General features: G+C 48.4%; 10 protein-coding genes across 11 annotated transcripts; 6 read left to right on the forward strand and 4 right to left on the reverse strand.

Annotated features, from left to right (window-relative positions):
* Positions 1-239: 239 nt before the first annotated feature.
* J3458_016193 (uncharacterized protein) lies at positions 240-1,717 on the reverse strand (the record flags this gene model as incomplete). The annotated part of the gene is made up of 3 exons (XM_007815123.2): positions 240-973; positions 1,030-1,423; positions 1,494-1,717. 3 exons carry the CDS (start codon positions 1,715-1,717, stop codon positions 383-385), a joined length of 1,209 nt encoding a protein of 402 aa, XP_007813314.2. The 3' UTR covers positions 240-382.
* A 4,239-nt stretch (positions 1,718-5,956) lies between these two features.
* J3458_016194 (uncharacterized protein) lies at positions 5,957-6,470 on the forward strand (the record flags this gene model as incomplete). The annotated part of the gene is made up of 2 exons (XM_066120933.1): positions 5,957-6,131; positions 6,187-6,470. 2 exons carry the CDS (start codon positions 5,957-5,959, stop codon positions 6,468-6,470), a joined length of 459 nt encoding a protein of 152 aa, XP_065974058.1.
* A 1,807-nt stretch (positions 6,471-8,277) lies between these two features.
* On the forward strand, positions 8,278-9,103 carry J3458_016195 (uncharacterized protein). Its single transcript, XM_066120934.1, has 3 exons — positions 8,278-8,562; positions 8,618-8,806; positions 8,863-9,103. The coding sequence occupies exons 1-3, from the start codon at positions 8,438-8,440 to the stop codon at positions 9,002-9,004; spliced, it is 456 nt and encodes a 151-aa protein (XP_065974059.1). The 5' UTR covers positions 8,278-8,437; the 3' UTR covers positions 9,005-9,103.
* A 2,352-nt stretch (positions 9,104-11,455) lies between these two features.
* J3458_016196 (uncharacterized protein) lies at positions 11,456-13,270 on the forward strand (the record flags this gene model as incomplete). The annotated part of the gene is made up of 3 exons (XM_066120935.1): positions 11,456-11,648; positions 11,704-12,931; positions 12,991-13,270. 3 exons carry the CDS (start codon positions 11,456-11,458, stop codon positions 13,268-13,270), a joined length of 1,701 nt encoding a protein of 566 aa, XP_065974060.1.
* A 1,887-nt stretch (positions 13,271-15,157) lies between these two features.
* J3458_016197 (uncharacterized protein) lies at positions 15,158-16,983 on the reverse strand. Its single transcript, XM_066120936.1, has 5 exons — positions 16,749-16,983; positions 15,919-16,699; positions 15,788-15,835; positions 15,580-15,718; positions 15,158-15,519 (listed from the first exon to the last, which is right to left on the reverse strand). Exons 1-5 carry the CDS (start codon positions 16,878-16,880, stop codon positions 15,159-15,161), a joined length of 1,461 nt encoding a protein of 486 aa, XP_065974061.1. The 5' UTR covers positions 16,881-16,983; the 3' UTR covers position 15,158.
* A 282-nt stretch (positions 16,984-17,265) lies between these two features.
* J3458_016198 (uncharacterized protein) lies at positions 17,266-20,252 on the forward strand. 2 transcript variants are annotated; one of them, XM_066120937.1, is made up of 3 exons: positions 17,266-17,378; positions 17,468-18,533; positions 18,590-20,252. In XM_066120937.1, the coding sequence occupies exons 1-3, from the start codon at positions 17,303-17,305 to the stop codon at positions 19,551-19,553; spliced, it is 2,106 nt and encodes a 701-aa protein (XP_065974062.1). In that variant the 5' UTR covers positions 17,266-17,302; the 3' UTR covers positions 19,554-20,252. The 2 variants fall into 2 exon arrangements, with proteins under 2 accessions (XP_065974062.1, XP_065974063.1); XM_066120938.1 differs by having other exon boundaries at positions 17,266-18,533.
* Positions 20,253-20,618: 366 nt separating this feature from the next.
* On the forward strand, positions 20,619-22,178 carry J3458_016199 (uncharacterized protein). Its single transcript, XM_066120939.1, has 3 exons — positions 20,619-21,210; positions 21,263-21,360; positions 21,421-22,178. The coding sequence occupies exons 1-3, from the start codon at positions 20,670-20,672 to the stop codon at positions 21,502-21,504; spliced, it is 723 nt and encodes a 240-aa protein (XP_065974064.1). The 5' UTR covers positions 20,619-20,669; the 3' UTR covers positions 21,505-22,178.
* Positions 22,101-23,675, reverse strand: ERG4_3 (C-24(28) sterol reductase; the record flags this gene model as incomplete). Its single annotated transcript, XM_007815119.2, has 4 exons — positions 22,101-22,112; positions 22,163-22,304; positions 22,362-22,772; positions 22,831-23,675. The coding sequence occupies 4 exons, from the start codon at positions 23,673-23,675 to the stop codon at positions 22,101-22,103; spliced, it is 1,410 nt and encodes a 469-aa protein (XP_007813310.2).
* Positions 23,676-24,169: 494 nt separating this feature from the next.
* On the forward strand, positions 24,170-26,044 carry ARG81_1 (arginine metabolism regulation protein II; the record flags this gene model as incomplete). Its single annotated transcript, XM_066120940.1, has 2 exons — positions 24,170-24,249; positions 24,304-26,044. 2 exons carry the CDS (start codon positions 24,170-24,172, stop codon positions 26,042-26,044), a joined length of 1,821 nt encoding a protein of 606 aa, XP_065974065.1.
* A 120-nt stretch (positions 26,045-26,164) lies between these two features.
* Positions 26,165-27,050, reverse strand: J3458_016202 (uncharacterized protein; the record flags this gene model as incomplete). The annotated part of the gene is made up of 2 exons (XM_007815117.2): positions 26,165-26,683; positions 26,739-27,050. The coding sequence occupies 2 exons, from the start codon at positions 27,048-27,050 to the stop codon at positions 26,165-26,167; spliced, it is 831 nt and encodes a 276-aa protein (XP_007813308.2).
* Positions 27,051-27,302: the final 252 nt, after the last annotated feature.

Genomic DNA, 27,302 nt, shown 5'->3' on the forward strand with positions numbered 1-27,302 from the left:
TAATTGCCCTGATCCCTCCTATATTAGGGACTATATAGACACCAACTACTCTTGTTCTTTCTAGCAGATATATTATAGACATCTTTCACCACAATCTACGCAACGATCCTCTTTTCACACTTGTAAAGCTTGACTCTAATCACTTGTTGACATCGCACCTCATGGTGAAAAACTGAGACAATGTCACCAACAGCAGCAGCTACCCAACCTTGCAGAGGTTTCGTTTGTACATAAAGAGCTGCGCGGAGTAATTCTCGTTTCATACAATTGGCAGACTCGGCGCTGTTACACTCGATCTTGTGTGATGCTACAACTGTCTGTCAAACGATCATGGTCTACAACCGATGCCAACTGAGAAACCATACGCTAAATAAACCATTGCCTAGTCCATCCAAGTCAACGTCTTGCAGTACAGGAACTCATTCAGACCCTGATACCCGTTAAATCGACCCCAGCCGCTCTTCTTCACTCCACCATGCGGCAAAGAATACTCATCGTGCACCGTCATGGAGTTGATATGCACCGCGCCCGACTCGAGCCTCTCAGCTATACGGAAGCCAGAGCCAAGGTTCTCAGTGAAAACCGAAGCTGCTAAGCCGTACTCAGTATCGTTGGCCAACTCGATGGCCTCCTCTTCCGAGTCGAAGCAATAGAGGGATACACTGGGACCAAATGACTCTCCGCCGTACAATTCCATTGATTTGTCGACATTGGTCAGAACAACGGGCCGCATCTTGGTCTCGACCATCTCCCCAAGGTCAGCAGAGTAGATGTCCAGGCTCGTGGCTCCCTTAGAGATGGCGTCCTGGATAAGAGCCCGGTTACGCGCCGCCGATGCGGATGTGACCAAGGTCGGCGTAGCCAGAGTCGAGCCAAAAATATCATTAATGGTGCGCTTCAAGATGGGCTCGAAGTCTCTTGCCACCGAGGCGTGTACTAGTATGCGCTCGGTTGACATGCAGATTTGGCCGGCCTTAACATCCATTAGCATAAAACCAACTCAAGTGAGATTCGTAGGTCCAATCTCACATTCATAAAAGCCCCCATGGCGCATTGGACCGCTGCCTTCTCAAGGTCAGCGTCCTTGAGCACAATGGCATTGGCCTTGCCGCCAAGCTCCATCAAGCAGTGCTTGAGGTGCCTCCCTGCGGATGCTGCCAAGATGCTGCCGACCTTTGTGCTGCCGGTGAAATTAATCTTTTTGACATGAGGATGGGCGATAAGGGACTCTGTGACTGCTGCCGCATGATCCGGCCGATGGAACAGCAGATTCAGCACTCCATCAGGGAGGCTGGCTTCTCGGAAAATGTCTGCTATGACCCAGTAGCAGCGGGGCGAGAACTCTGCTCCCTTCAAGATGGCCGTGTTTCCGGTGGCCAGGGGGAAAGTGACGGATCGAAGGCCAAGGTGATAGGGGGCGTTCCTGAACGGTGGCGGACAGTTAAAAACACGTCATTAATTCTTTCCCCATGTCTTTCATAGCCTGGGCTTACCATGGAGCGATGCCCAAGTTGACGCCATACGGGCGTTTCAGAACCATTGCCTTCATTCCCTCATGAACCAACTCAGGAACCCAGCCCTGGCAGGCGCCAGCAATCCTTCCTGCAGTATCTTTGAGGCCCTCGATGGACAGACCAATGATGAAGTCCTGGTAGCCTTGGTTCGCTCCGATTTCCTGGTTCAAGTACTCCCCAAGCTCTTTCCTTCGCTTGGCCATAATGTCTGCGGCCGCAAGGAATATGTCCCGCCGGTATGATGGCTTCGTAGTCGCCCACGCCGAGAATGCCGCCTGCGCTGCTGCAACGGCACTTTCGACATGCTCGTGAGACGCGGATGAGCAGTCTGAGGCTCTTTTACATGTAAGTGGACTGATGGCTTCAAAGGTGGTTTCGGTAACGATGTCTTTGCCATTTATAATAAGGGGTATTGGCCGGTTCGTTGCTATGCCACGAGAGAAGGGACGAATTAAAGCTTGTGTTCCTCTAGCTATATTAGGTCGAGTCATGGTGGTCAGCAAACAAAGGCTGTTTCTACACCACGTAATCTGACGATTATTTTTGCTAGCTGCGGAATCTACGCAAAAGTTATTCGTATTTATTCCAGACTGTTTGAGAAATCGCGCTTCAATCGTTTTCTAGTTTTTACCTGAGCCACAAGCAGTTCGTCACAGCTCCTGTGGTTACTCTGTCGCCCACATCCCTGAATGAATAACTGTGACGAGGGCTCATTAGAGGGCTCGAAGCAAAAAGGCTCAATTCAATGATAATCTTCTAGGATGTCAAAGGTCCTTGGTTTTCCCAAGCCATGAGGCGAGGGGGGACCATCTTATATACATGAAAGGAACGGCCCGTGTACGGTCGCACATTAGCTAAGCTCCGCAAAATCCTGCTAAATTAATTTTTACTACTTAAAATTTACTTAAAAAAATATAAGATAATTTTAAATAATTCTTTTAAAATTATATAATATATAATTTTTATTATAAAACTTTATAATTATTTTATTTTAATTTTTCAAAATATTTTTACTATTAAAAATTATATATTAGGGTTAGGGTTATTTTAGGGTTATTTATAAAAAAAGCTTAAAAAATAAAACAAAATAATAAAAAATAAAATAAATTATAAGACTTATAAATATATTTAAAAATATTAAAACTTAATTTTTTATGATTTTTATAAGATTTATTTTAATAAAAAGAGTAATAACCCTAAAGTGTAAAAATGAATTTAGCGGGATTTTACGGAGTTAATCTAATGTGCGACCGTAGCCCGTGCCTAGTGTGCCCCATAGTTCTCGTGATCTCCTTGTGTAATAAAGGGCTTCTAATCCTTGCTTGACCTAATCCGTGTGACAATAACTGCCCATTATACTCCGTAGATGAAGACGTGTCCTCGGAACTCCGCCCCATTGAGTCTCATACCGACTTCTCGACCAGACATGACGCAATTTGGTAGTGGTAGTTGGCCGTTGGAGCCAAGGGATATTTCGTCGGCTCCGTAAGCACGAAAGCATGCCAAGGCACTGTCAGGCTGGTTTCCGTGCCGGTGGTAGTGCCAGGTTCGGACACGGGAAGTCTATTGTAACAGGGTGGAGGTCTGGGGGATATTCCGAAGCTAGGATTACTCTAAATGCATTGGCATTGCCATGGTTCTAACCAATTGTGTGTTTCCGGCAAGAATCGTTCACCACGAACCATCTCCGGCGGTCCGTATGCTTGATCACTCCGTTTTTCGCCATTGTGCCTTTGTGTCTATTGCAAGCCATATCTCATATCTGCCGGAATCCAATGGCAGACAGGTTATAGCAGCTCCATATTCACTCGATTGACGCACTGGCAATCCTTCGCAAACCTAGGGAAGCTCGATGGCTAATGTGGAAGCAAAAGTCGCTTTCTAAAGCATCGAGAACTCGCACTTCCGAGATGTTTTCAGCCAATGTCACCAATTGTCATATAGTCGCATGGTTGCGACCAGAATATCCCACAATAATCAAAGCTGGTCGGTATTTGCTATCAGGGAAACCATGGCTTTCGCTGCTTTTAGCGGCACTGCTGCAGGGCGGACGGCTTCCCAAACGCTCTGGTCCAAGGAGCAGGCATTAACTCTCATCCATAACCTCTCGCGCTCCAGTGAGATAGACGGGGTCTTTTGAATCACTGGTCGGGAACTGAGGAGCTCTGTTGAGCGCCTGCTTTATGTTATTTTCCGTCTTGAATTCCGTACAATACCGACAGCACTGCGACACCATCTGCTCCTGATCCGGCGCATCCCGGAGCCAGTGGATAAACTCTGCCCGAGAACCAGGCAAATCTCCTTCCAGAGTATTGGCATAGACCAGCAAAGACAATAGCAGGGCACCGTGCCGCTGACGCATTATGCATGGCACACCCGAGCATATGCGTGCCAAAATCGACATGGACCCTCGCACACTGGGTCTTTCCAGTAAGGCGAGCAAAACCATCTGTCATGCTCATGGTGACCATCTCATCGACCAGTTAGAATCTCTCAATAAGGACGTTGTCAATGGTAATTTCTCATACCTCGTGGGGGCACGTTATCATCTTGGAGAAATGCCTCCAAATGCTCAACATATGCTAGTGCTTCCATGATGGCTAGATGGTCCGAGCCGAGATTGACGGATACATGGGAAACGCTGGCCTTGAGCGCTTATGGAGATATCAGGAGTCGATCCCGAATTAACGATATGCAAAATCGCAGTTTTACCTATTAAACGATACCCCCTTTTTATATATCTAATGGGTGAATATTCAATAGATATATAAAATAAAAATTATTATGATAATATCAAGTATAAACTAAATTTACAAATAATAACATATTATAATAACATAACATAACAGAAACTTAATAAATAATTACTACTTTTATTTCATAAATTTAAATATTTTTCTAAAAAGAAAATTAAATATTTTCCTATTTTATTATTTGTGGATATATATTTTATTAAATCTTTAGAAATTATAAATTTACTAATATAAATATTAAGAATAATATATAGAAAAATTAGACTATAAATTAATAAACCATTAATTTCATATAAGAAATTTAAAGGATAAAATGACTATCTCCATCTATTAAACCAGCTAAATAATGCCCAAATTGTTTATCATTTAAAGGTCTCAAATAAGTAGGTACATGAATTGATATATTTTTTATATTTTCAGTATAAATTAATAAAATTTAATTTAATGGTTCTTATCTTTAAAAAAGATATCTTAATTACTTCTAATAATATTACTTATTTAAATTTTATGGTTAAGATATAAGTTATTAATAGATAGAAATTATATATAAAATATCTATATTTATTGTATTGGTTATAATAGCAATATTTAATAAAGTATTTTCTATAGAATTATTTAAGATCGCCTTAATTAGCAGCAATCTCATCAGGAATGACGATTGTACTAACCTCGTAGAGAACCTCAAAAAAAGCAAAAGACGCCGAGTACTTTTGACCGTAGGAGGTTACCAAAAACGCCTCTGAGTAACTGAATACACTGAGAAACGTAACTCATAGTCGACTCATTTAGTGTTGTCTCAGCTTCGCTTTCATACACTAAGTTTTTTTTTTTTTTACCGAAAACTGAGAGTTGAGATTCGCAACGCTCAACATCTTCCACACTGCATATTGAGTATTTATTGTCTTCATCTCACTCTCTACAAGGACATATATTATATCCGTCGTGGAAACGGTTACTCAGCTACAATAGGGACAGGGTCGTAAACTTTCAAGTGTAAAAGTTTTTTACATCTAGCAACTACGTCCAGTCTGCTTGCTCGTTCAATAGAGGCAGGCTCATCCAACAGGACATCCTCGACAAAGTTCACGCTATTGCCCGAGCGATGATATAGGACATGGAACAGGGCCCAGCGCGTAAGACGACATTGAATGGAAATTGGAACATTGAAGAGGCGCGAGCTGTGATGTGGGTTCTTTCTAGCGGAAGTTCCGAACGACACCGGCCACGGCACGGTTGCGATATTGTTTCAACCTCGTGTTTGCTCCATAGCCCCTCAAAGCCCTCGGAACTTTTCTCTAACCGAACCATGAATCACTGGACAGTTCCAGAGGCCGCACCAATCCACAGGAAGTTTTCTACGAACCCCAACTTTAAAAGCCACCGTTCTGCGGCTAGGCGCCTGCGGACAGACAGAGGTCGCAGCGAGACGGTGTATACTACTTGTGCTCCATGTAGCCCACTTCACCTCATGTCGCTTTAAGCTTACATATGTAGACATCACCGTGAATACCGATAGCTTCATTATCTCCATAGCCGTACGCTTCTTTTACGTTTGTAGAAGTCCCTTCGCAGTCAAGGCTCTTTGAATTTCCTTCTCAACATGAGACCCATGCAAGATGCCAGATATTATACCACAACACATAAATATTCTAGCAAGGTCCTTGTCCGGGGGGCGGAGGCTTACGAGCCATGCCGCCGCATGACCCTGGTGGTGACACCCCTGAGCACTTTCCTCGTGAAACTCACCCTCCTGAATCACCGTCAGACGTGTCGCAAGCGCTAAACCGCGCCACACAGCTCAAGGCGACCGTCGGCGTCCTGTCCTCGGGCCATATCATGAACTTCCCCGGCGCTATTCATGACGGTATTCTGATCGACACGCTGGACTTCAACCGGCGGACTAAGATCCCTGAGTCAAGAGATTTGCTTCGGCCCGTCATGCCGTGTCGAAGAGCTCGCGGCCAAGCTCAAGGAAGTCAATCGCTTCTTCCCCCATGGAAACTCCCCAATGGTTGGCTCGGCCGGATACCTACTCGTTGGTGGGCAAGGCTGGGGCGCAACTAGCCAAGGGTGGATTACCAAGATCGAGATGGTTGTCCCAGACGGCCGCACCGCCGTAGCCAGCCGAACCGAGAAACAGGACCTGTTCTGGGCCGCCCGCCGGGGTGGACTGTTCTTCTTCGCCGTAGTGACCCGGTTCTGAGCCCGTACCATTAAGCGTTCGAGTATGTGAGAGGCGATTCTCAAGTTCGAGATCAACGCCACCAACTCCATGTCAGTTTCACGTGGGCCATTGAGCGTGACGGTGACACTCCCAAGTATGGCACTGACTTGAATCCCAGAGTCACTATCGACTATCCCGAGAAGTACGAACCGTCCTACACCACGGAAGAAGCCCCCCAGCATGGCAAACTGCCTCTGACTCTAAACTTGCTCTGCTACTGCGACACACTCTGTGAAGCGCAAACATTGCTTAGCGCGCATGAGAAGTGTACCCCCGAGGTGCGTGACGCCCTAGTTCGCCTTGAACATGTACAAGAAAGAACTTTTGAGTTCATATTCGACCGTAAGCGAGGGTTTCTCGGCAACGGCAAGCAAGAGAGATAGCAGATAAACAGTATCTTGAACCATCTCAAGGAACCGCTTGATCAAGTAAGCATAGTTCACCTTATATATTTTCGGTGCCTTGACGCTAACGACAAGCGGCGCAGGTTCTCACGGCTATAAGGCTTTGTTTGCTTGAGCTGCCTACGCGGACTACTTCCGTCTTATTTGACATTGCGACATTACTCCGACGAAGACTCCGCCTTGAGTTTGCCGCAAGAACTCTACATCTCTACCATAACCGGCTGGAGCAACGCCGCTCTGCAGCCGGCCATATACAAACCGATGGTCAAACTGTAAAAGCGGGCTTTCCCGGTTGCTTTAGGCCAGTATATGCAGAATTGAATGGTAAGGATGAAGAAGCAAATGTATACTCTGGCAAAGTGAACCTTCAGACAGAAATCTATAACAAGGCTAACCGTTTATGCTTGTAGGCCAGGGTCCTTGGCGACACTGCCCTCGCCAAGTTCCTCGAGATCTCCGTCGGAAGTGGAACCCTAGAGGGCTGTTTCCCAATTACAATTGTCAAAACTCGCGATAGGATTGCTCAATTGGAAAAGAGGAACGCCCTCTTGGAAATCTGCGTGCCTGCATTAAGTGGTCCGAACATCACGGATAGTAGGCATCCTGGCGAAGTAGTATTGATTCAGCTTAAAAGGCGTTCTACTTGGTCGGAAAGAAATAAGCGTAGGACTTATCTGACCTGCCAATAGACCTACCCTGGTGTCAAGGCCAAATCGCTTATTAAAGGAGAGAACTATTATTCTACTACCGTCTAGCAAGTAGCAGTATTACGACACGTATTTAGTTTTCCTATTATTCCACTCTTCAGATAGAAGATTAAAGCATCTTTTTTTTGTATTGGCTGCCTCAAATAGTCGAGCTGTGGGACACTTGAGTGAAGTGTCCACATGGTCTCTGTGATGTAAAGTGCTCGTGTGGTTTGTAATAACAACGCACTTCAGTATTAATCGTATGCATGCTTGTAAAAGAAGATTACATTCAGAAACAATCTCCGCAATCGTGTGAATTGCCGGATTTGCAACCTACGGCTGCGATTTTCGGCACGTGTCTAACATGAGACCGGAATAGGGAGATTTACACAATTTTGATCTGGCACTGCAACAAAGGGCAAACTGACATCAGAAGATGTAGTTGCTAGCTATTGGACTCCTGAGACAATTCGAGGCAGCCATCGCTTATGCGTCTCAGCAATCCCACTGGCCAACACTCGCCACTCGCCATGGGGAAGAAACCTGAAATTTGGTGCGACGTATTGCGAACTTCGCAATTTTACCTGTTCATAGCCAGCATTTTTGTGGACCTCAACATTGTGGCGCGCCCGCTTTCGTGTATTCTACGCGCAAATAGAGCGTGGCCTTCATGACCCTTCATGGCCTTTGACCAATGGACCTTGCTTTGTGAAAAAAAGGGCGATTCTGAGCTCAGGGGCAATTGGCTACTTCTATAAAGATCTCTTGACTATATACCTGTAATTTTTCTCATACTTCTCTCACCCATAATCTCATCGCCCCCGACCAATATCATGGAGTCAACCTCTTCAACATGGTAGTCGCTACTCCTACAAGTCTACTGAACAGGACTCAGAACCATCCCGCACCGACCACGGACTTGCCACTGGGTCTCATCCTACTTATTGTATTTGCCCTGGCACTACTATTTCATGTAATGTTAGTACCCCAGTCTCATCCAGCTGTGCGGGGGTATATGCTAAAATGCCTCAAGATGCCGACATCTCAATCCAGATGTTGTGACTGCAAGGTATGAGACTACTTCCAGCGACGATGGATCCGACCGGACCATCGACAGCAACATTGAGCCGTCGCTGGACCGAGTTGCCCCTACAACAACTTACAAGAAGTGGCGGATCGAAACGAGTGAAGTAGCCAAGATCGGATCCGGCTTTGATACCTGGTGCGCACATGATTCCAATGCTGCATCCGCTCTGTTCATCTTCTGACACCACCCAGTGCAATTTGCTTGGAGCCCATGTTGGACGAGGATGAAATCCGGCAACTGCAGTGCGAGCACATATTCCACTCCAGTTGCTTTGGTCAGTGGTTCTTTAGCCACGACACCTGTCCTGTATGTAAATCATGCGTCATAGGTTGACCAATAGAAGTCTCAAGGGGCTGCCTAACCTTCTTATGCCGTGGAAGGCACACTCCCCTGACTCGACACGCCTGGCTGGCATACATTGACAAATCACGGGCCGCTGCGGAGCTCTGCTTCTGACGATATGGCTTCGTGTGCGGAGACGCATTGGTCGTGGAAACAATGGGCAGATGCAAAATTTGATTCGCATTTTAGTGACGTTTACTGACCACCAAGCCGCCCTCCATACCTACGAGTTGTGGTAGGATAATGATACCGCACCAGAGGATACATGATGTAAACCTGACGTATGTGGCTCGTTACAAGTTCTCCCTGCCACAACGCGGGAAATCAACTGTCCAATTAGTATTGTCTAAAGTTCTTCAAGAGGCAATGGGGTATGGGGAATCAGGCCACTTTGTGTATTGCTGGCGTCGCGCCTCACTCCCTGACAACAGCCCATTAGAACGGCAAGAACGTGCTCATTACCTCCATGTCGCCGTGAGGTCGGGGTTTCCATTACAATTACTGCTATCCCAGCTACAGGAGGCAGTCTACATGCCGCAACCAAGTACCGTATTGAGAAGGACGGGAAAATGTGTTGGATTATGGGAAAAGCTACGCTAGGGATGTTTGTGCTTTAATAATTTTTTATCATTCAGCTGGCGTAAGCTATAGCTTTTATTACATATAAAGTTAATAATATAAATTGGCCAAATTTCAAGAATTGCCGCAAGCTGCAGTGTCACGACTGGAAGGAGCTTAATCTAGGGTGATATTTGTACGGGATGCCGGAAGGTAAGAACTGTACTAACAGATGGGTTGATCTAGCTACGCTTCATCCCAATACGTAGCAGTATTTTGGTGACGGCTTCATGACGGAGCCGCGTGTCCAATAGCGTATCTGAAACTGGGCTTAGCTAATAGTCAAGCCGCTCTGTAGTGGAGATTCGTGCTTGTACGATGCTGGTTCCAAGTCGTGGGTGTGGTGTGTGTCCAAGTCTTGCGCTAACGAACGAAATCAGGCCATATTCTTACTTTTGATCCCAACGCTCCGGGAATCAGACCGTAATAGAATACCGTGTTTGTGAAGAAGTTAGGCTACGAAGAATGTGAGGGTCGACTGGAGGAAATGACTTTACGCGGTTTGACGACGTCTTTGGCCGAGGGCTACCGCCTGTTTTAACAGCAGCCTCCTGAGTTCGCTATGGCCGGCCTCCGTAGTCTGGAAGTGAAGTTGTGGACACATAACTACCTAGGAAAAGAGCAGAGGGCCGCTATCGAAGCGAGCTTGACACAAAGTGAGCACCAAGTTCTAGCAGCTTGTGCCAAATTGTTGATGAATAGTACCATAATTTTCTGCGACTTATTCTAGTTCAGAGGTGACTACCTAATGACGGACTGCGGCAATAGCATTCGATGCTAGCACCTCACCCGACTGGGCATCAACTGAAAGAGTTGGGATTTCTTCTGTTTTGCGGCTATCCTTTGAGTTCAAGATGATACATCGCGCTCTCCGGCCTGGAGAGGATTTACCACGGTAATCACGATCCAGTACGATTAAGATGAAAGCAACAGTCTTTACGATGCTTATGTCGCTATGTGAATGTTGTTCTGCAGTGAGGGAAGATTTCTTTGAGATGTTGTTCCGGAAGTACTAGGAATTCGATGTCAATCATAGGTTTCTCATCAGTAATACGGCATTTTCAATATATATTAAAAAATATGCACAGGTTTAATCTTGGGGGTTACTGACGGAGCCCCTCCCTGTGGGGGGCTGGGTTTTGATAGGAATCTGAAACAGACCATATGAACGTGCGGCGGCGGAAATTAGAAGCAGTAAATCTAGTTAGAATAGCTCGTAAAATAGTGTCTTACTCACATATAAGAGTAGCTATATTCTCTAGTGTTTTGTTATAGTTATTTCCTACTTTGTCATGCCAGCCGTACATCCGACTTCGACAACAACGTATGAGTGGCGAGCACTAGGAAAGGCGTTCCACACAGCTTTCCATACCTATTTAACTCTTGATACCTCTCGTGACTAGAAGAACTTCTTAAAGCTCCCGAGGCAAAGAGAAAGCGGTATTCTGTCACGTTGGCGGTCTAGTTTTTCCCGCAGACACTTGAGGCTCCAGGGCACAACTACCGTACAGGTACAAACGATTCTAAAATAACGGCCGTAATTTTCTTGTTCAAGTACCATTATTACTCTAGGGTTCCAACACCCGGGTGATCTTGTATCGACCACCGGGGACCCATATATAATAACATAATAACAGGCATCTTGCCCTCCCCGCCTGACGTAACAGTGACGTAAGGGCATTAACGACGTTATTATGTTCAGGGATTCGTGTAAAAGTATTCATTCATCGGTAGGTAGAATCTCAAATTAACAAGCAATAACTACATCTTCCCTGCTAATACCCTGCTGTCCCTCACATCCACATATTGCACACCATCGCAGCTATGTCTCTCGCACAGCATCTCGCACCCGAAGATGGATTCGACGCCCCAGACTGCCAGCAATCCGACGAGGCTCTCGTAAATCCACGATGTTGGCGACGAATGAGCTTTGACGCATTTGCGCCGGCGGAGCCACCAGTAGAAGCGAAACCGCCTCGATCTGCGGCTTATAAAACGCCAACGTTGCGAAGAGTCGGTACGCAATGACCTCTGGACTTTGTTTCGCTAGCAATATACCAACTATCATACAGCACAAGTCGGTCTGGGAGTGACGTTTTGTTTCCTTGCATCCGGAATAGTGTTTGGCTTCGCAGCCCTCAAACCCGTACTTATCGCCCGGGGGGTATACCACGAGCTCTGCGCCAAATCAAACAAATCCAGTCCCCAGAGACACCATACATGTCCCGAGCAAGACCTGCGAATCAATCTTCTCTTCATAACAGCTTCCATAACGACCAACGTGTCGAGCCTCTTTGCTGGCTACGTCCTAGACACCTACGGTCGGCGAATATGCACCACCTTTGCCGCAACGTTTCTCGCCCTCGGCGCCCTGTTCTTTATATCCCACCGCCACATTCGCTTTATCGACCCCTTCATCTTCTCAAACTTTTTCCTAAGTCTCGGCGGAACGTTCCTCTTCCTCCCCACTTTCCAGTTGTCCAACGCGTTTCCAAAGCATTCCGGTGTAATTGTTGCGCTGGTCACATGCTCTTTTGACGCCTCATCTGCAGTATTCCTCGTCTACCAAGCCATCTGGAAGGCCACAAACGCGACATTCACACCAGAAAAGTTCTTCACTGTGTATCTCTCAGTACCCGCGGCTATCCTGCTCGCTGAATGGACCATCATGCCCAAACAGCGATATCACACCATGCCAGAACTGGAAAAGAAACTGGAGCACGCAAACGACAGCGCTCGAGATGTACACGTTTCCGATGACGAGGTGCCTGATGGTTTGACTCTTTCCAGAATACGAAGCCAGCGCGCTGATAAACGCAGAGCCAAGATTGGGCAGATTGAGAAAGTGACGGGTGATGCAGAAGAGCGCCATGATCGAATCGAGCGAAGAACGTCGCTGCAGATCCATGATGAGGCATGGGGTATACTGCACGGTTTATCTGTCAAAGATCAAATGCGGACTCCTTGGTTCATTCTTTTGCTTCTCATCACGGCTTTTCAGATGTTGCGGATGAACTACTTTATTGCCACGGTGACAAGCCAATACACGTACATGTTGGGTCCGCAAGACGCGGACCGGATAACAGCCCTTTTCAACGCGGCCCTGCCGATTGGTGGCATTGCTGCCACTCCTGCAATTGCAGTGATTCTGAATACGCTGAGCGTTGCAGGCCTTCTGGTCCTGTTGACTGTCTATGTTGCCAGCATAGGGGTACTGAATTGCATTTCAGAACCGTGGGCTGCAATCGCGACAGTCTTGCTTTTCGTGACATTTCGACCGTTTTACTATTCTGTTATATCGTAGGTCTTGTAATCTCTGATGAATAGTCACCCAAGAGGGCTAATGTATGTGCCTTTAGACACATTGCCGCCAACGTCTTTGGATACGCTACCTTTGGCCGCATCTACGGCACAATCATATGTCTCTCTGGGGTTATCAACTTCACCCAGCCCTTGATTGACACATTTACAAATAACATGTTCAATGGAGATCCTGTTCCTATGAATATTGCCATGGCAGCTGCAGGGACGGCGTTGGCAGTTGTATTTACCGCGTTTGTTATCCACCAAACTCGAGATATACGTAAGCGGTCTTTGCGGCGGGAGAACACCCCATTGTTACAGAGAAACGGGGTGTGAGGAATCATACTTTGCCATGGATTAATTAATGTTCTTTAAGTAATCATGTCCCACCACTCATGCAAGTTCAGAAACACCAGCTAACGTGAGAGTGGCCAGGCTGAGTTGTGGTCTGGACACTACACATGTATGAGCATTTCACCCCGCCCATGCCACCTCGTCCCTTCTTAAAAACCGGTGATTTCTTTTCATATAATATATCCATCTTTTGCGCGGTACGAGAGCTATGGCCGCCATGGGGAGTGGTTACAACCATTGCTAATTCAGCTACAATAGCCGGAATTCTCGATCAACTTCACACGAATCGAGTCGCACGAAACGGATCAGTAGCGAATCAACTCCGCAATGCAGACAACGCGCTGAACAATAGTGCGACTATCTATCCCAGACAAGTCCATATCCCCGCCAGCGGCTTTAACGCGAACAATGCGTTTACATCAGTCTTTGCTGCGAGTGCCATCATAGGGCCTATTCTATTGGCCAAGACAGTACTGAGCTGCGAAACATGGGCACACATGTTCAAGGCATACGGGATGAGCTTAGCACACAGTCGAACGCCATGATAGCTGGCTGGAAAAAACGAAGGTTATGGGGCTTTCATCTACAAATTTCTGAAAACGGAGATCAACGATGACGGAGGGGCGGAATCTGTCGGCCGCCATGCCTTCCATTTATACAACCCATCGATCATGGCTGATGTGGAATTCGAAGAAAAAATAAGCAAGCAACCCCTGCCTTCGTCTTTTGGCGGTTATAGTTCCGACTTACAGGTCCTATTCAGTCTCATGTGGGCCAATCGCGAAACTCTCCGAGCACGATGCCCAGAGAAGAAGCGGATGCGATTGTCTTCCATCTCCTCATCCCGGCGAAAGGAACACTAGCTATAATCGACCGCATGTCTATCCACGAGTCTATTGGACGGCTTACAATTAAATGTCATAAAGATGAAGAGGTCTACGTCCATCTGAATTTTGTCCGTTAACTTGGAGAGGTCACTTTACATGACGTCTGTATCCTGAACACTGATGGAGCTGTTATAAATGAGCAACAAAGATCGTGTCAGCAATGCCCAGACCGATATGTGCTCGGCAGTTGCATCTATGGTTGAGATAATTGGCTCTTGTATACTCTTTCCGCCGGCAGCGGGCTATTTTACTGTTTGCTACGCGGCATCATGTACCGGTTTTATATGGAGCCATGGCATATGGAAAGCTTGTCACCCGTAGCCTGCCTGTTGGAGAACCAATAGTCTTAGACCCTCCAAATCACTTCTACGAGGATATTGCGGCCCTACAGTAGGGCAAGGTTTAGTATCATGTATATAGTTCTAGTTCATTTTGATTTTTCTCGTTTTTTCCAACTTTTTCGGTATCTTAGATAGCTCATGTATCACGAAAAAGAACGCGCTTTAATTGAATAGCAATTATACCCCCTTATATTCCGCTGACATCATGGCCATGATCAAGAGCGAATATACCAACCATTATAATAACTATCAGAATTGATTACTCTACCTTTTACTTCGTAGCTGCATTGCTTCTCTAACTTGGCTTTTCGACAGCGCCAATCTGGGACCTGTTGCGAGTCAATCCTTCAGGCCTAAAAGTCCCAATGGAGAATGTCATTTTCCATCCAATTATGTTAATAAGAATGCTCATATACTCACAGTGGAGCTGAGACGAGCTTTAAATTGGCCGATAACTTCATCTGCTACCACTGCGGGACACACCTTGAAGGTAAGCGTGTTATCAAATGTCATAAACAACAACACTGGCCAAGCTTGGCCTCCCAGGCTATTTTGATATTTAGAAATCCTCTAGTAGCAGCTAAGAAGCTTTTCTAATAAAAGAAACTACATCTATCGTGATTCATGTCTTATTCATGTCTGTTATTTCTTGGCCCTGCTTTTTTGAACTAACGCATCACCGTAGCGGATAAGAGCAAATGGAATAATCCCCATCAATAAAGACAAGAATCCCAACAACGATGGGGCCCAATGAATTCCTAGGTCTCTGTACATTGGCCTAGCCGCAAAGGGGAGAAGCACAGCTCCAATTGACCTTGTCACGCTAGCAGCCGCATGTGCCGAGGCTGATCTGTCACGGTAAATGTCTGTAATGTAGTTGATCATGGCGATGTAAAGCAACTGGGAACCTAGACCAAAGAAGAGGCCGCCGATCATGGGGACAATTGGGGCTATTGACCCGGGCCAGGCAGTCCACCCTACCCAAAACGAGGAAATGACAAGCCTTGGTCATTTAATTAGTTCCATGAGACTGGATCAAGCTTGTGGGGTAATAGACACGTACCATGGTGCCGCAAAACACGCTATGGGAAGCCGCCGATATACCTCTCGTCGAGTCCACTGTTTCCCAGCAGCACAAGCCTTATCGTGCCACCAAGTATAGGCCAAACCAAGAAAGAATGCGACAAAGACGCCAACCAAGACTATGTAGATGGGTTAGCACATTTTTCCCCTATTTCTTTTGGCAAAAATTCTATATCTACATCACGTACTCGGCAGATACGCTAGCCCAGCCACACCGGGAGAAAGGCCATAGTGATCTAAGTCTAATTAGTACTATCCAATGCCGGAACATTCCCACTGTATTAAAGCCAAATACATCAATCGCAATGATGTAACTAACCTTGGTAGATAATGGGATACGCTTGAAATGTGAGATACATGATGGCATATGCAAGAGCAATGTACAAAGCTGTAAAGAGAAGAATCGGCTCCGTGGTGATGAGCTTTGCGGGACGGACGAAAACCTTGCGAGGATCCAGAACACGGTCATTGAATGTGACGTCAGCAGTGTTTGCCATTCCTCCTTCTCGCTTGTACTTTCGGATTGCTCTTCTGCAGAGAACCGGCGCAAATGTCTCGGGCATCAAAAGCACAAGAGGCAGCCCGGGCAGTGCAATAAAAACTGCCAACAAAAACGGCCAGCGCCACGAGATCTGAGAGGAGAATCCGGATATGAGAGGCCCCATAAGTGGTCCTACATTCGTCGCCGACATGTAAAGAGACATTGCAGTGCCCCGATGAGAAGGGTTGTCGAAAATATCCGAGTAGAGACCGCCAATGACGCTGTGCGGGGCGGAGGCACAGATGCCACATAGAAGTCGAAAAATTACCAGCGCTGTAAACGATGGAGCTACCGAGCAGGCAGCCATGAAGATTAGATATCCGAGAAACGTGCTAATAAGGACGGGCCGACGACCGAGATATTCGCTCATTGGCCCGAAGAGCAGCGGCCCGAGTACATACCCGGACATGTAAATGGAGTTTAATAGCACAAAATGGAGGCTGTTTGTGATGGAGAATTGCTTGGATATGGCCACAAGGGCACCTGATGGCATTGAGGATCCCAAGTTGGTGTTGAAGGTGCATGTGATTCCAGCGAGGACGATGTGCATCTTGCGAGGCTGTTTCATGTTAGTTTGTGGACAATGATGTTTGTGACTTCGTACTGACCCATGAGAACTCTGCAGGTTTGCGGACGTCATCTACGGCAGAGGTAGGAATGGTGGGTGAAGTGAGGTGCTCAGCAACATCATTCGCGGCAAGCTCTTTGGCGTGGTGATGAGATGTGCCTGGCTGTGGCATCGCTACGGATCTTAGAAGCTTTGACTATAACACAGATGAAATTGGTATCATCAAAGTCCGCCTAGAGACTTGGCGGCTTCTAGAATCGTTATTCTTATAGTCATCGCGGAAACTTGCCGTATCCGACCCTCGGGGATTGTCACTTACACCGTTCTTCTGTTATCCCATTCGGACATGCAAACGGAGAACTGTCATTGGTTAGAATTGCCGACCTCGATGGAGTTGGATGATGTGACGTGATGCTGATTGGTTGGTTCTGCCGACTTGCAAGGGGCGGGTATTGAAAATCTTGTCTGGTTCGTCACAACTGCCGACACTGCTTCCTGCATCGGTCTACTTCATATTCCTGAATCCTGCCAACTTGCCCCTGCGCGACTCATTAATGATAAAAGCAACCGTGTTCTCTTGGCATTTCCCGGTCGATGGAGCAGGTTCCAACTTGCGCCGACACCGGGGAGCCAAAGCGGCAGGAGACCCCTCTGCGACCGGCACAGCACAGTACGTATTCACATGGCCGATTGAAGCTTCAGGAGCTGCATTTTCATATCATTATATCGTTGGAGGTCCCTAACCTTGGTTCGCAAAAGGACGAGCTTGTGTAAGTTGCCATCGGCGAAAGGTCCGCTGCGATGTTGGCCGCACCGGAACCCCCTGCACAAATTGCAGCAACAAAAGAGTGGTGGGTTGCCAAATCTATGAAAAAGGTAAACAAAAGTCCAGAGGGTTGTATTCAGGACGCCCTCTGCGAACTCTCAGGTCGCGCGCGTCTAGTACCGCCGCCATTGAAGGTAATGGGAACCCTGGAACGCGCTCATCAAGAGCCAGCCTGCAGGTGCCTGGCTCCATGCGTCCGAACAACGATGCTCATCAACGGCGTACAACGCCGCAAGACGAGCGGCTTGAACCAGATTCCGGAAATCTCGCAGATCTCGTCAGTGGCGAGGCTATCCGAACCGCACAAATGAACCACCAAAGCCGAATGTGCTTCATTGGATCCGAGCCATCCAACTTCAACTATCTGGTGCGGCAAACATCATCGCAGACGAGCCAGGATCGCATCTTCCACTTCAGCAATCGTCAATACCACCTCAAGTATACCGCTCACGACATCGATCGCATACCGCACGAGGCTCTAGAGCGGCCAACAAAGCCCCTCATAGATAAGCTGGTACGGGCATACTTTGTATACATCAACCGTGGTTGGCCAATCGTTGACGAAGAAAACTTTGTCGACCAACTCGAAGAGAAGGACCCAAGGAACCCCCTATCTTTGCCGTTGTTAAACGCTGTGCTGTTGGTAGGAGCACACGTATTGTCGTTTCAGGAGGATTTCGAACAAATGAAACAGCTTCAGTCGGTTCTATTTAGACGCACCAAGACGCTAATAGACTGTCGATTTGAGCAAGACAGATTGGTCTATGTTCAAGTCGCTTTGCTCTTGACGTGGTACTCGGACGGGCTGGAAGAAGTGGTCGCCAATGCATGGTACTGGATGGGCACGGCAGCCCGTACGGCCACGGGGCTGGGAATGCATCGTGACACGACGACAGCCAGGTTGCTCGACGTACACAAGCGCTCCTGGGTCCGTGTATGGTGGGTTTTGTTCCAATTCGACACGCTTATTTCGCTGTCCTACGGGCGCCCACAATCTATGTAAGTTGCCGTCCTGCCACCCCGTCCGTTCATCGTGTTTTAACTGTCCCCTCTAGAAATCTCGACGATTGTGATGTTCCCGACCTTGACCATGTCCATTTCCAGGGCATTAGCGAACCGGAAGCAGACTTTGTCATTCACCAAACCCGCCTTTGCATCATCATATCCCGAACATTCAGACAGCGCTGGGCGCTTCGAGCGTCGAGAGAGCAGAGGATGAGGGCGACGGAATGGGCAGACCAGGCCTTGGCGAATTTCACGACGGAGCTGCCTCCCGCCTTGCAATTGTCGCTCGCAAATGCCGGAACGTGGCATGCCGTCCTCCACCTCACATACAATAATTTCGTGCTCCTGCTGCACCGGCCGCCGCCAAAGCATAAGAGTCATGATCAGCCATCACAATCCGCTGGCAACCTGGACATTTGTGCAGAGGCCAGCATGGGTCTTGTTTCGCTGCTAGAAGGCCTTTATTCGACGCGTCGACTCTACGCTCTGTCGCTGTTTGACGTCCAGGCCATCTTCACAGCCATTGTTGCGGCCAACAACGAGCTCAGCACCAACAACCCCCTCGTCGTGGTCAAGGCGGCACAGAAGCTGAAATCCATCTCGGCTACCTTGACAGTGTTGGCGCGCAACTGGAGTTTTGCCAGGGGGCTTTTACGCATATTCAACTCGAAGGGCGAATTGACACTCAACAAGGGAAGGAGGGAGCCTGTGTCGGATCCAGCGCAACATGGCCACGAGTGCAGCAGTAGATGCCATGATACTACTGGAACTATGACCGGCAGTCAAGCCGTTGTCAACTCTGCCTCGGAGACGGCGCAAAATGGAGGGATGTTTGACAGGCAGCTTGCTGCTTCGGTCATGACTCCGTCGGAAACCGCGCGCAACTCGCCTAGTAGCCTCATCGGTGACGACGGTATACCGCTGGGTAACCCTCTTGACGACTTTGTATTCCCGGGTGCATTTGAATTGGAGGAGTTTTTTCTCGGTGTGGACACAGATGACATGTATTTTTAACAAAAATTACACGATCATCACCTGGGGGGACCTCACTGGCAAACAGGTCTGGTGATTCAGACCAAGTGAATCCCTGAGCCGAATGTAGCATATAGCACGCTCTTAGTCACATGCTGAGGGCTTGAGGACATTTGCGAAAAACAAGTAGAATTAACGAAATGTCCGTGTCATTAGAGCAGCGGGTGAAATGACGTTTGTGGATTCCGCTGTCCTCTCCGAGTCTTCCCCCGAGAGCACATATTCATCATTGACATGCCCTCCCGCTCTTTCTGCCGTGGCTTGCAGTCAAGGGCCTTTTCTCAAAGTTTCCAGACTCGACCGGGTTTCCATTCCTTCCAGCATCTAGCTTGATATCTGCATGTTTAAATTCGAGAAGTTTTAGCGGCAAATTATAGCTTTCCGGAGCCGACTTGAAACAGCAAACTCCATGGTGAATCTAGTATTATTAGTCCGCAGTAGATGTCAAGTTTTGTCCTTTAGTCTTTCAGGCCCTCGAATTCCCTCCAGGTTTCTGTGCTGCCTAAAGCCCTGGATTGACCCCCCTTTCGAATCTCAGATGATGCAAGGGAGGCGAGGAGCGGGCAGTCTATGTAGCCGCCCACAGAATGACACGAGCCCCGTCTGGTCTCGGCTTAATCGGCATGCAAGTTGGAGGTGCTGTCGAACTTTAACGTCAAACACCAGAACAAGTCGAATGAGGCTGGCCCGCGCATTCGAATGCCTCGTGGGGGCCGAAACGCGGCATTCGACGCGCCTACTGGAATTCACATGCCATACGCATGTACAGCCCCAGCAAACTTAGCACACTCAGCTTTTCCTACTTGACTTGATTGCAAGCAAGAGTGTGGGCTTTTCCCGTGTTATTACCATAGTAACTTGTGAACCCCCAACTTCCCCTTTAACGCGTCAACGGTGGCGGAGTTCCCTCGGCCACCGAAGTTATTCGGCAGTCGTACGGATACATCTGCACAACGATAAGTAATCATCATCCTTGTATAACGCAAGAGACGAGTCCACGGGTAGAATGAGCCAGCTTCGATTTGCTTCTTCTCGAAGACCCAGCGACGCGAATCTGTGCCGTTTTTTCGCGGTACGCGTCTGCAAAAGACGAATCAAATGAGGCGAGTGCCATTGAATCCTTGTCGCGAAGGGATGTGCCGCCCGAGAGAGTCTCATTCGATCTGGAGAGCCTTCCCGCAGAGCGATTGGCTCAGCTTGACCTCGGGCATGTGTCAGTCGGTGCGTCGTGACAGCCTCGCCTCATGGAATGAGCAAGACGGAATCCATTGTCTCAACCGTCGGCTCAAAAGACCAGTGACAAGATGCCCCGATGGCCCCAGCCGCACCATGGAACACAAGGTACCATGTTCCACGCAGCGTGATCTCATTGTGCGCCTCGCGTCTCCGTCAGAGTATATAACACTGATTCGTCGCTCCGGTTCCTCAACTCTGTCAGCTTCCCTCTTACCAAACCCTTCGTTTCGTCTCGGCTGCCTCGCGTACTCTGCGCCAATGAAGTTTGTTGCCCTCACCGTCGCATCCGTCGGCGTTGCCGCCCTACCGCAGACTCTTACTCTTCCCCTCTACAAGCCATGTGGTAGCGACACGAACAACTGCTGCAAGTTTGCCGGCGGCAGGTTCCAGGATTGCAGTATTTGTACGTGGTCTCGTCCCTGAAGCCACAAGAGGTAAACTAACGGCCTACATAGACGCCCAGAGCGTAACAAACTTCAGCGGCTTTTTGCAGGCCTGCGCGGCCTCTTTGAAAATCCCGGCCTGCTGCGGGCAAAAGCAGCCGGGCAACTTGGTATGAAACGATACATCTTGAGGCGGCGTGCGGCGTCAACAACTAACTCTCTCCTGGCAGCTTGAAGGGTTTTTCAACGAGGTTCTGGGTACCAGTCTTGGAGAGGCCCAGTGTTATCTTCCTGCGAGTGTCGCCCAAACGTAGCTGGCATCTTGCGGCTGTTGGGATGTGATGAGCTGAATTTCGAGTCGAGCTTTCAACAACATGTTTGGGGAACTAGCAAGTTACAGTCATTCTGTGTACCTGGATTACAATTGAGTCTTTGTTTCGATATAATATTGGCAATGCTGAGCGAGTTGAAGTGAGCATGCACTGGGAATATCGTCTGCTGAGAACTACAATGGTTGTAGAAAGATTTAGTTCGGCACCACATTACATCGCACCGCCTTGCATTGCCGACGCCAATGCGAGCTCTTTCCCTCATTCTCATTGTGTTTGAATTGGCCAAGTGGAACACAAGGGAATAGAGTTTAATTATTAAAAGTTAAACGCGCTACTACTACACATCTTTCAAAGTTTGCAGACAGTGTCGCGAATGAAATCCTTCCAGGTGATACTCCAACTTGGACCTCGGCGATCGATAGGAAGTACTTTCCACAACAAATTGATTTGCTTTTCATCTTTCTATGCGGTGTTTCTTCATTACTTGCGCTCAACTGGCCATCCTCTTTTTTGGACAAGTCCTCTGGGTGTAACATGTGTGCTGGCGATGTGTGGCCAAGTGGCCACCCGCATGCAACTCAGATGACATACTGTGCAATGTTAGCAAGTACTATATAACAAGGGACAGCAATAGACTTACCGGAATAAAAAGATAGGGCACTTCTTTCTCATACTGCTTCCAAGCATCACCATACTTACGTCGGCACCGCTCAATATCTCTCATGGCACGGTGGATAATCATAATCATGAAGAAGACCGAGTAAAACCAGGGGAATGGACTCCTACGCAAAAATAGTCAGCCGCTGCATCATCATGTTCTCGCACGCGACGGAACCTACTTGAAGCCGGTGATCAACCCCCACGAAAATGAAAAGAACATGTCCGGCACATAGTTTGGCTTTCTAATTATACCAAACCAGCCGTCGACCAAGATGCGCTCGCCCGCCTGTGTTTCTAGAGTTCGGGGGTTTTTGACAATCTGCCAAGGCAGTTGAGGGAACGTGTTGCGCTTGGTCAGCTTGCCCTGACGCTCCATCTGACGAAACGCGTTCTTCTGGCTGTTGGACGTGTCCCACATCCAGTACATGAAGAGGTAGACAACGACGAGGGCGACCAGAGCGTATGGGTTCCAGCGGTACTCTGAGGGGTGGTGATTGGCAAAGTAGATTGCGCAGTGGCAGTAGCTAAATGGAACGCCGGCCATGTTCCAGAACGTGAGCATGAAGCCGAGCTTCTCAAAGTACATGTCCCTAGAACACGTTAGCACGCGGGTTGATAGAATGCGAATGCGTCGGACGGGCGTCGTACCAGCTTGAAGTGATGAGCTCTTCTCCCTTGGCGCATGCGTTGGCATAGAGATAGTGTGCCATGACTAGAAACAGCACTTCGGCAGAGACATATCCATACATGTCGTATTGCTTGGCGGCCGTGCCGCACGAAATCAGAAACAGAATAAACCATGGGATACGAACTTCATAGAACATCTTGAAATCGAGAATGCCGATGCGAGGATTCAGCTCTGCGCCCATGAAGAAGTCGTAAATGGGATGTCCTGTCAGGCGGTGCGTGCTGTTGCGAAGGATGGCCTGGAAGTACACGATGAAGCTGTTGATGAACCCCGACAGGATGGCTACCGTCATGATGGGACCAAACTCATCCACAACAGTATACAGAGGAAAGACGTTGGTGAAATGAAGAGCGGCAACAATGACAATGGTGGCGTAGAAGCTGGTATACGCGGAGCAAAAGTACGGCAGACGCTTGAAGTTCTCGTGAGGCAGGGGCCGACCTTGCATGGACACACCAGGCATGTAGCAGTACATGAGCATTTCGACGACAAAGAATACCCAGTAGATGGCCCATGCTTTGGCGGTAGGATAGGCGCCCTCATAGACGAGGTTGACGAGATGGCGGGCGAATTCGGCCCAAGTCTCGTTTTCCTTGGGCAAAGGCAGCTTGCCGTTGTAGGACGTTGCACCAATCCACATGTACCACATGAGGATGGGGAATCCAATCATTAGTCCGAGGGCGCCAAGAGAGCCGCCAAACTCAAATTCCTCAGATTGGCCATCATTGAAAGTGGTTGTCTCCTTTTCTTGCGTGTCGATGGTTTGGCCTTTGGAGTGGCCGTTGACTCTGGCTCGGAGACTCATTTCGTCTGGATGGGGATGTAATGGTCGCGATGTCAGGTTGAAAAGGAAAAAAAAAAAAATAGAAGGGTCCACGGACTACGGAAATTTAAGTGATGCCATGATAGGGTATAAATACTTGTGAAACAAAACGGCCCAACTCAGCCTGTCATCTCGATGAAAGAAATTACAGTGTTGCACGAAAAAAAAGGAACAATATGCAAATCCAAGCGAGCTGTCATTTTGCCTCGTCAAAGTGGGCCGAGAAATTTACAGCGAGCCAATCGGCATGGCCTTTATTACCCCTTTCGGATGTGACAGCCGAGAACTTCTGTTCGTAAAATCAGCAAGGATGAGCGATGTCAGGTTGCGAGGACTTTCTAAAGAGGTTAGCGCCGTCGCTTGTTTTCCTGTCAATCCCATCCCAGAAAAGGAGAGAGGCAACGAGCCACCCCAACCTTACCATCTTGATCTTGCTCACCCGGAGTCCATGTTGCTGCCCAGAAGCGGACATCATCATGAAATCGGCCGACAGACCTCGCACCAAATGCTTCACCGGGTGCTGGACCTGTCGTGCACGCCGTGTAAAATGCGACGAGTAGGTTCTTTGCCGCACAGCGTCTTGGATACAGGAGAATCTGACGTGGCAAAGAGAAGCACCATCATGTCGACGTTGTCGGCTATTTGGCGTCCAATGCGAAGGATACGGCGTCCGCTTGAACTGGGTCCATCTGAATTCATCGAATATCTTTGACGAGGCGGGCCATGACGTTGACACTGCCTCGCTGAACAAGACGCCGCGGCGAGCTTTGGCGCACTTGGGCGTTTCATCCATCCCACGGCTTCCAACCCCAGAAGTCGACGTGGCACTATCATACATTGATGAATGGCTTCCTGGACTGGAGAGACGACTCGACCAAGGAGGTTTCTCCGTATTCGCCATCGATTCTGTCCCGTCGGGGACCTCTGACCTGGCGGCCCCGACACCGTCTGACTCGGCATACCGGGACACTGCGGATCAAACTATCGACGACGGAGGGAATGGGATCCCATCATCAAGCACAATTAGCCCCTCTGCGTCAGAGACTCGCCGTGCCAGAGATACCGTACCAGTCGCACAAACGCTCTTAAGCCTCTCAAACAACGACTACAACCGGCCGTCAACTCCCACCAACACCGTCGCTGAACGGCGTCGAAAGCACCCGAGCCCAGGGAACTCCCGCCACTTGGACGCTCTATCAATGCCATCGAGTCAGAAAAGGCTGATACATCACTGGGTGACCTTTACCAGCCGCAAACTCGTCCTCATTGACGAGCCGCACAACCCGTGTCGCATCATGATGCTTCCCATGGCTCTCAAAGGCCTCATGTCCAATGCAAAAGAGTCAAACTCCAATGTTGTCATTTTCCATGCTCTCTGTGCCTCTGCCGCCAGCAATCTCTACGAACTAAGTGACCGAACCAATGAGCAAGATCGTATGCTTGCCCTCAACCACGAACAACAAGCCATTTGCCATTTACGCAGCAACCTAGCACAGGCAGACAATCACCAAGACCAATCGTTTGCCATGGCCATCATGGCGTGCATCACAGCAGATGCCATCTCGGGCATGACTACGCGGTGGCGGGCGCATGTCACTGGCGGTTTGGCATATCTGGCAAAACTTCACGCCCGAGGGCTGGACGAGGCGGTTGTGGCCGCCTTCCAGAGACACGTGGTTTCGATGGCGATTTTATGCGAGGTCCCTGTCCCGAATGACATGAAGGCGTTCCTTGATGATGAAACTGCGTCCGAAGGCCTAGAATTTACGTTTCCTTACTATGGAGTGTCGAGGTCGTTTTTGCGAGCATACGATCGCATGAATTCCCTTGGGGACGTGGTGAATGATCCCAGTCCAGAACTAGAGAAGGAGTTAGATACCTTCCAGCTTCAGCAGTACCTCAATTTTCCCACTTTGCCTCCGCAGGAGATATTGGCTCCTTGCCAAACCCACGGCTCGGTACTTCATCACACAGCCAAAGTTTTTTATTATGCGGGGCTGGTGTTCTTTCAGCGCAGTATACGGCGTGAAGCGGTTGACACGGTCCAGTCTCTCGTTGAACTAGGCATACAAGAACTCGAATCGATTGAGAAGGTTGGCAGAGGTGAATTGGGCTGCATGATGTTGTGGCCGGTAGTTGTGTTGGGCGCAGAGTGTACAGGGGCGCTGCTGCAGAATAGAGTGCGTTTGTGGTTTAGGGGTCAACGCAAACTTGGTTTTCGGAACCTTGTGGTGCTTCAGGAGATGATTGAGTCAATATGGACGACGAGAATAGCGTTGGCGGGGGCTGAAAGAAATATAGATTGGCGGGACATCATCGTCTCAGAGGAATTTGATGTATTCAGGCTATAGCAATGGTAGCAATTTGGCCGCAAATATAATGTAATATACAATACATCAAACGCCTTACCATGTTGCCGTACCGTGAATGTCCGCGCCTTCAACTTTCTGGATGCCTTTGAAAGATATGCCTCAATCGGGAAAGGCGATAAATTTTTGTCCACTGAACATATTGCTGATGTGCTTTTGGACTTTCTCGAATCGAATATACGAGCAAGATTCGCTTTCCAGGTGGTTAAACAGCCCACCCAAGGAAACAAACTCCTTCTCACATGCACCCTTCTTGTTGGGGCAATGATATATTTTGCCTTTATGCCGCGGTGAATTCAGGTGCATGTTCAATCCAATGATAGTACTAAATTCGTTGTGACAGATGTAGCACTCCCAAGCTGAACCATTCCATGCAAGACAGGTTGCTTCGTAGGTGACGTTGACGCTCGAGTCGTTTCGCCACTCGATCTGCTTGTTGGTAATAGTCCCCTGGGGGTCGCGTTTTCGAACCATTGACAGTATTGTCTCTCTGTTAACCCTGGGTGCCTTGGGGCATGATCCAGACTCCAGATGATGGCTGAGACTGCTTGCAGCGGTATATCCCGTCCTACAAAATGGGCATTCGATGTTGTTTCCTCGGTGGACGTTGGAATTCAGGTGCTTTGTGCCCATTAGCTTAGCTATGTGTAGTGCTGTGCAACGAGGGGGAACTAACCATGCTGAGACTGTTTGCGTTGCCAAAATACCTGTCACACTGGAGGCAGTAATTCTTGAAGTGGCCCTTGGCTTGCATATGCTGATTGGCAGCTCTCTCAGAATCGAACTGCGAGCCACAAGTCTCGCAGGAATATTTAGGTGCCCAGTGATCTAGTGCATCCATATGCTGCTGGGCAGCGTGCCAAGATCCGAATTCTCGGGTACATGTCTCACATTCGTATTGCGGTGCCCAGTGGTCTAGTGCGTCCATGTGTTGCTCGCAAGAACGGTAGCTGTTGAACACACGTGTACAGCTCTCACACTCGTACATTGTGCCGGTGATTGTGGAATCGCAGAGGAGCTCGTCAGAGGCCGGGGGGGAAGTCGAATGGGGAGAGTGTGACTGCTCAGAACTCTCGGATGGGTTAGAGGTGGGCAAAATCAACGCAAAGCATCGCGAAACGAAGATACTTTGGCATATATGTGTTAGTGGTGGAAAAGAAAACAAAATAATGAAGTACCCGAGTAGGTACCGGTCAGTGAAGAAAGGCACGGCTTTAATGCCCAACCTTGTGACACCTGA

The sequence above is a fragment of the Metarhizium acridum genome, assembly GCF_019434415.1.
Source record: "Metarhizium acridum strain ARSEF 324 chromosome Unknown scaffold_380, whole genome shotgun sequence".
Classification (NCBI taxonomy): Eukaryota; Fungi; Ascomycota; class Sordariomycetes; order Hypocreales; family Clavicipitaceae; genus Metarhizium; species Metarhizium acridum.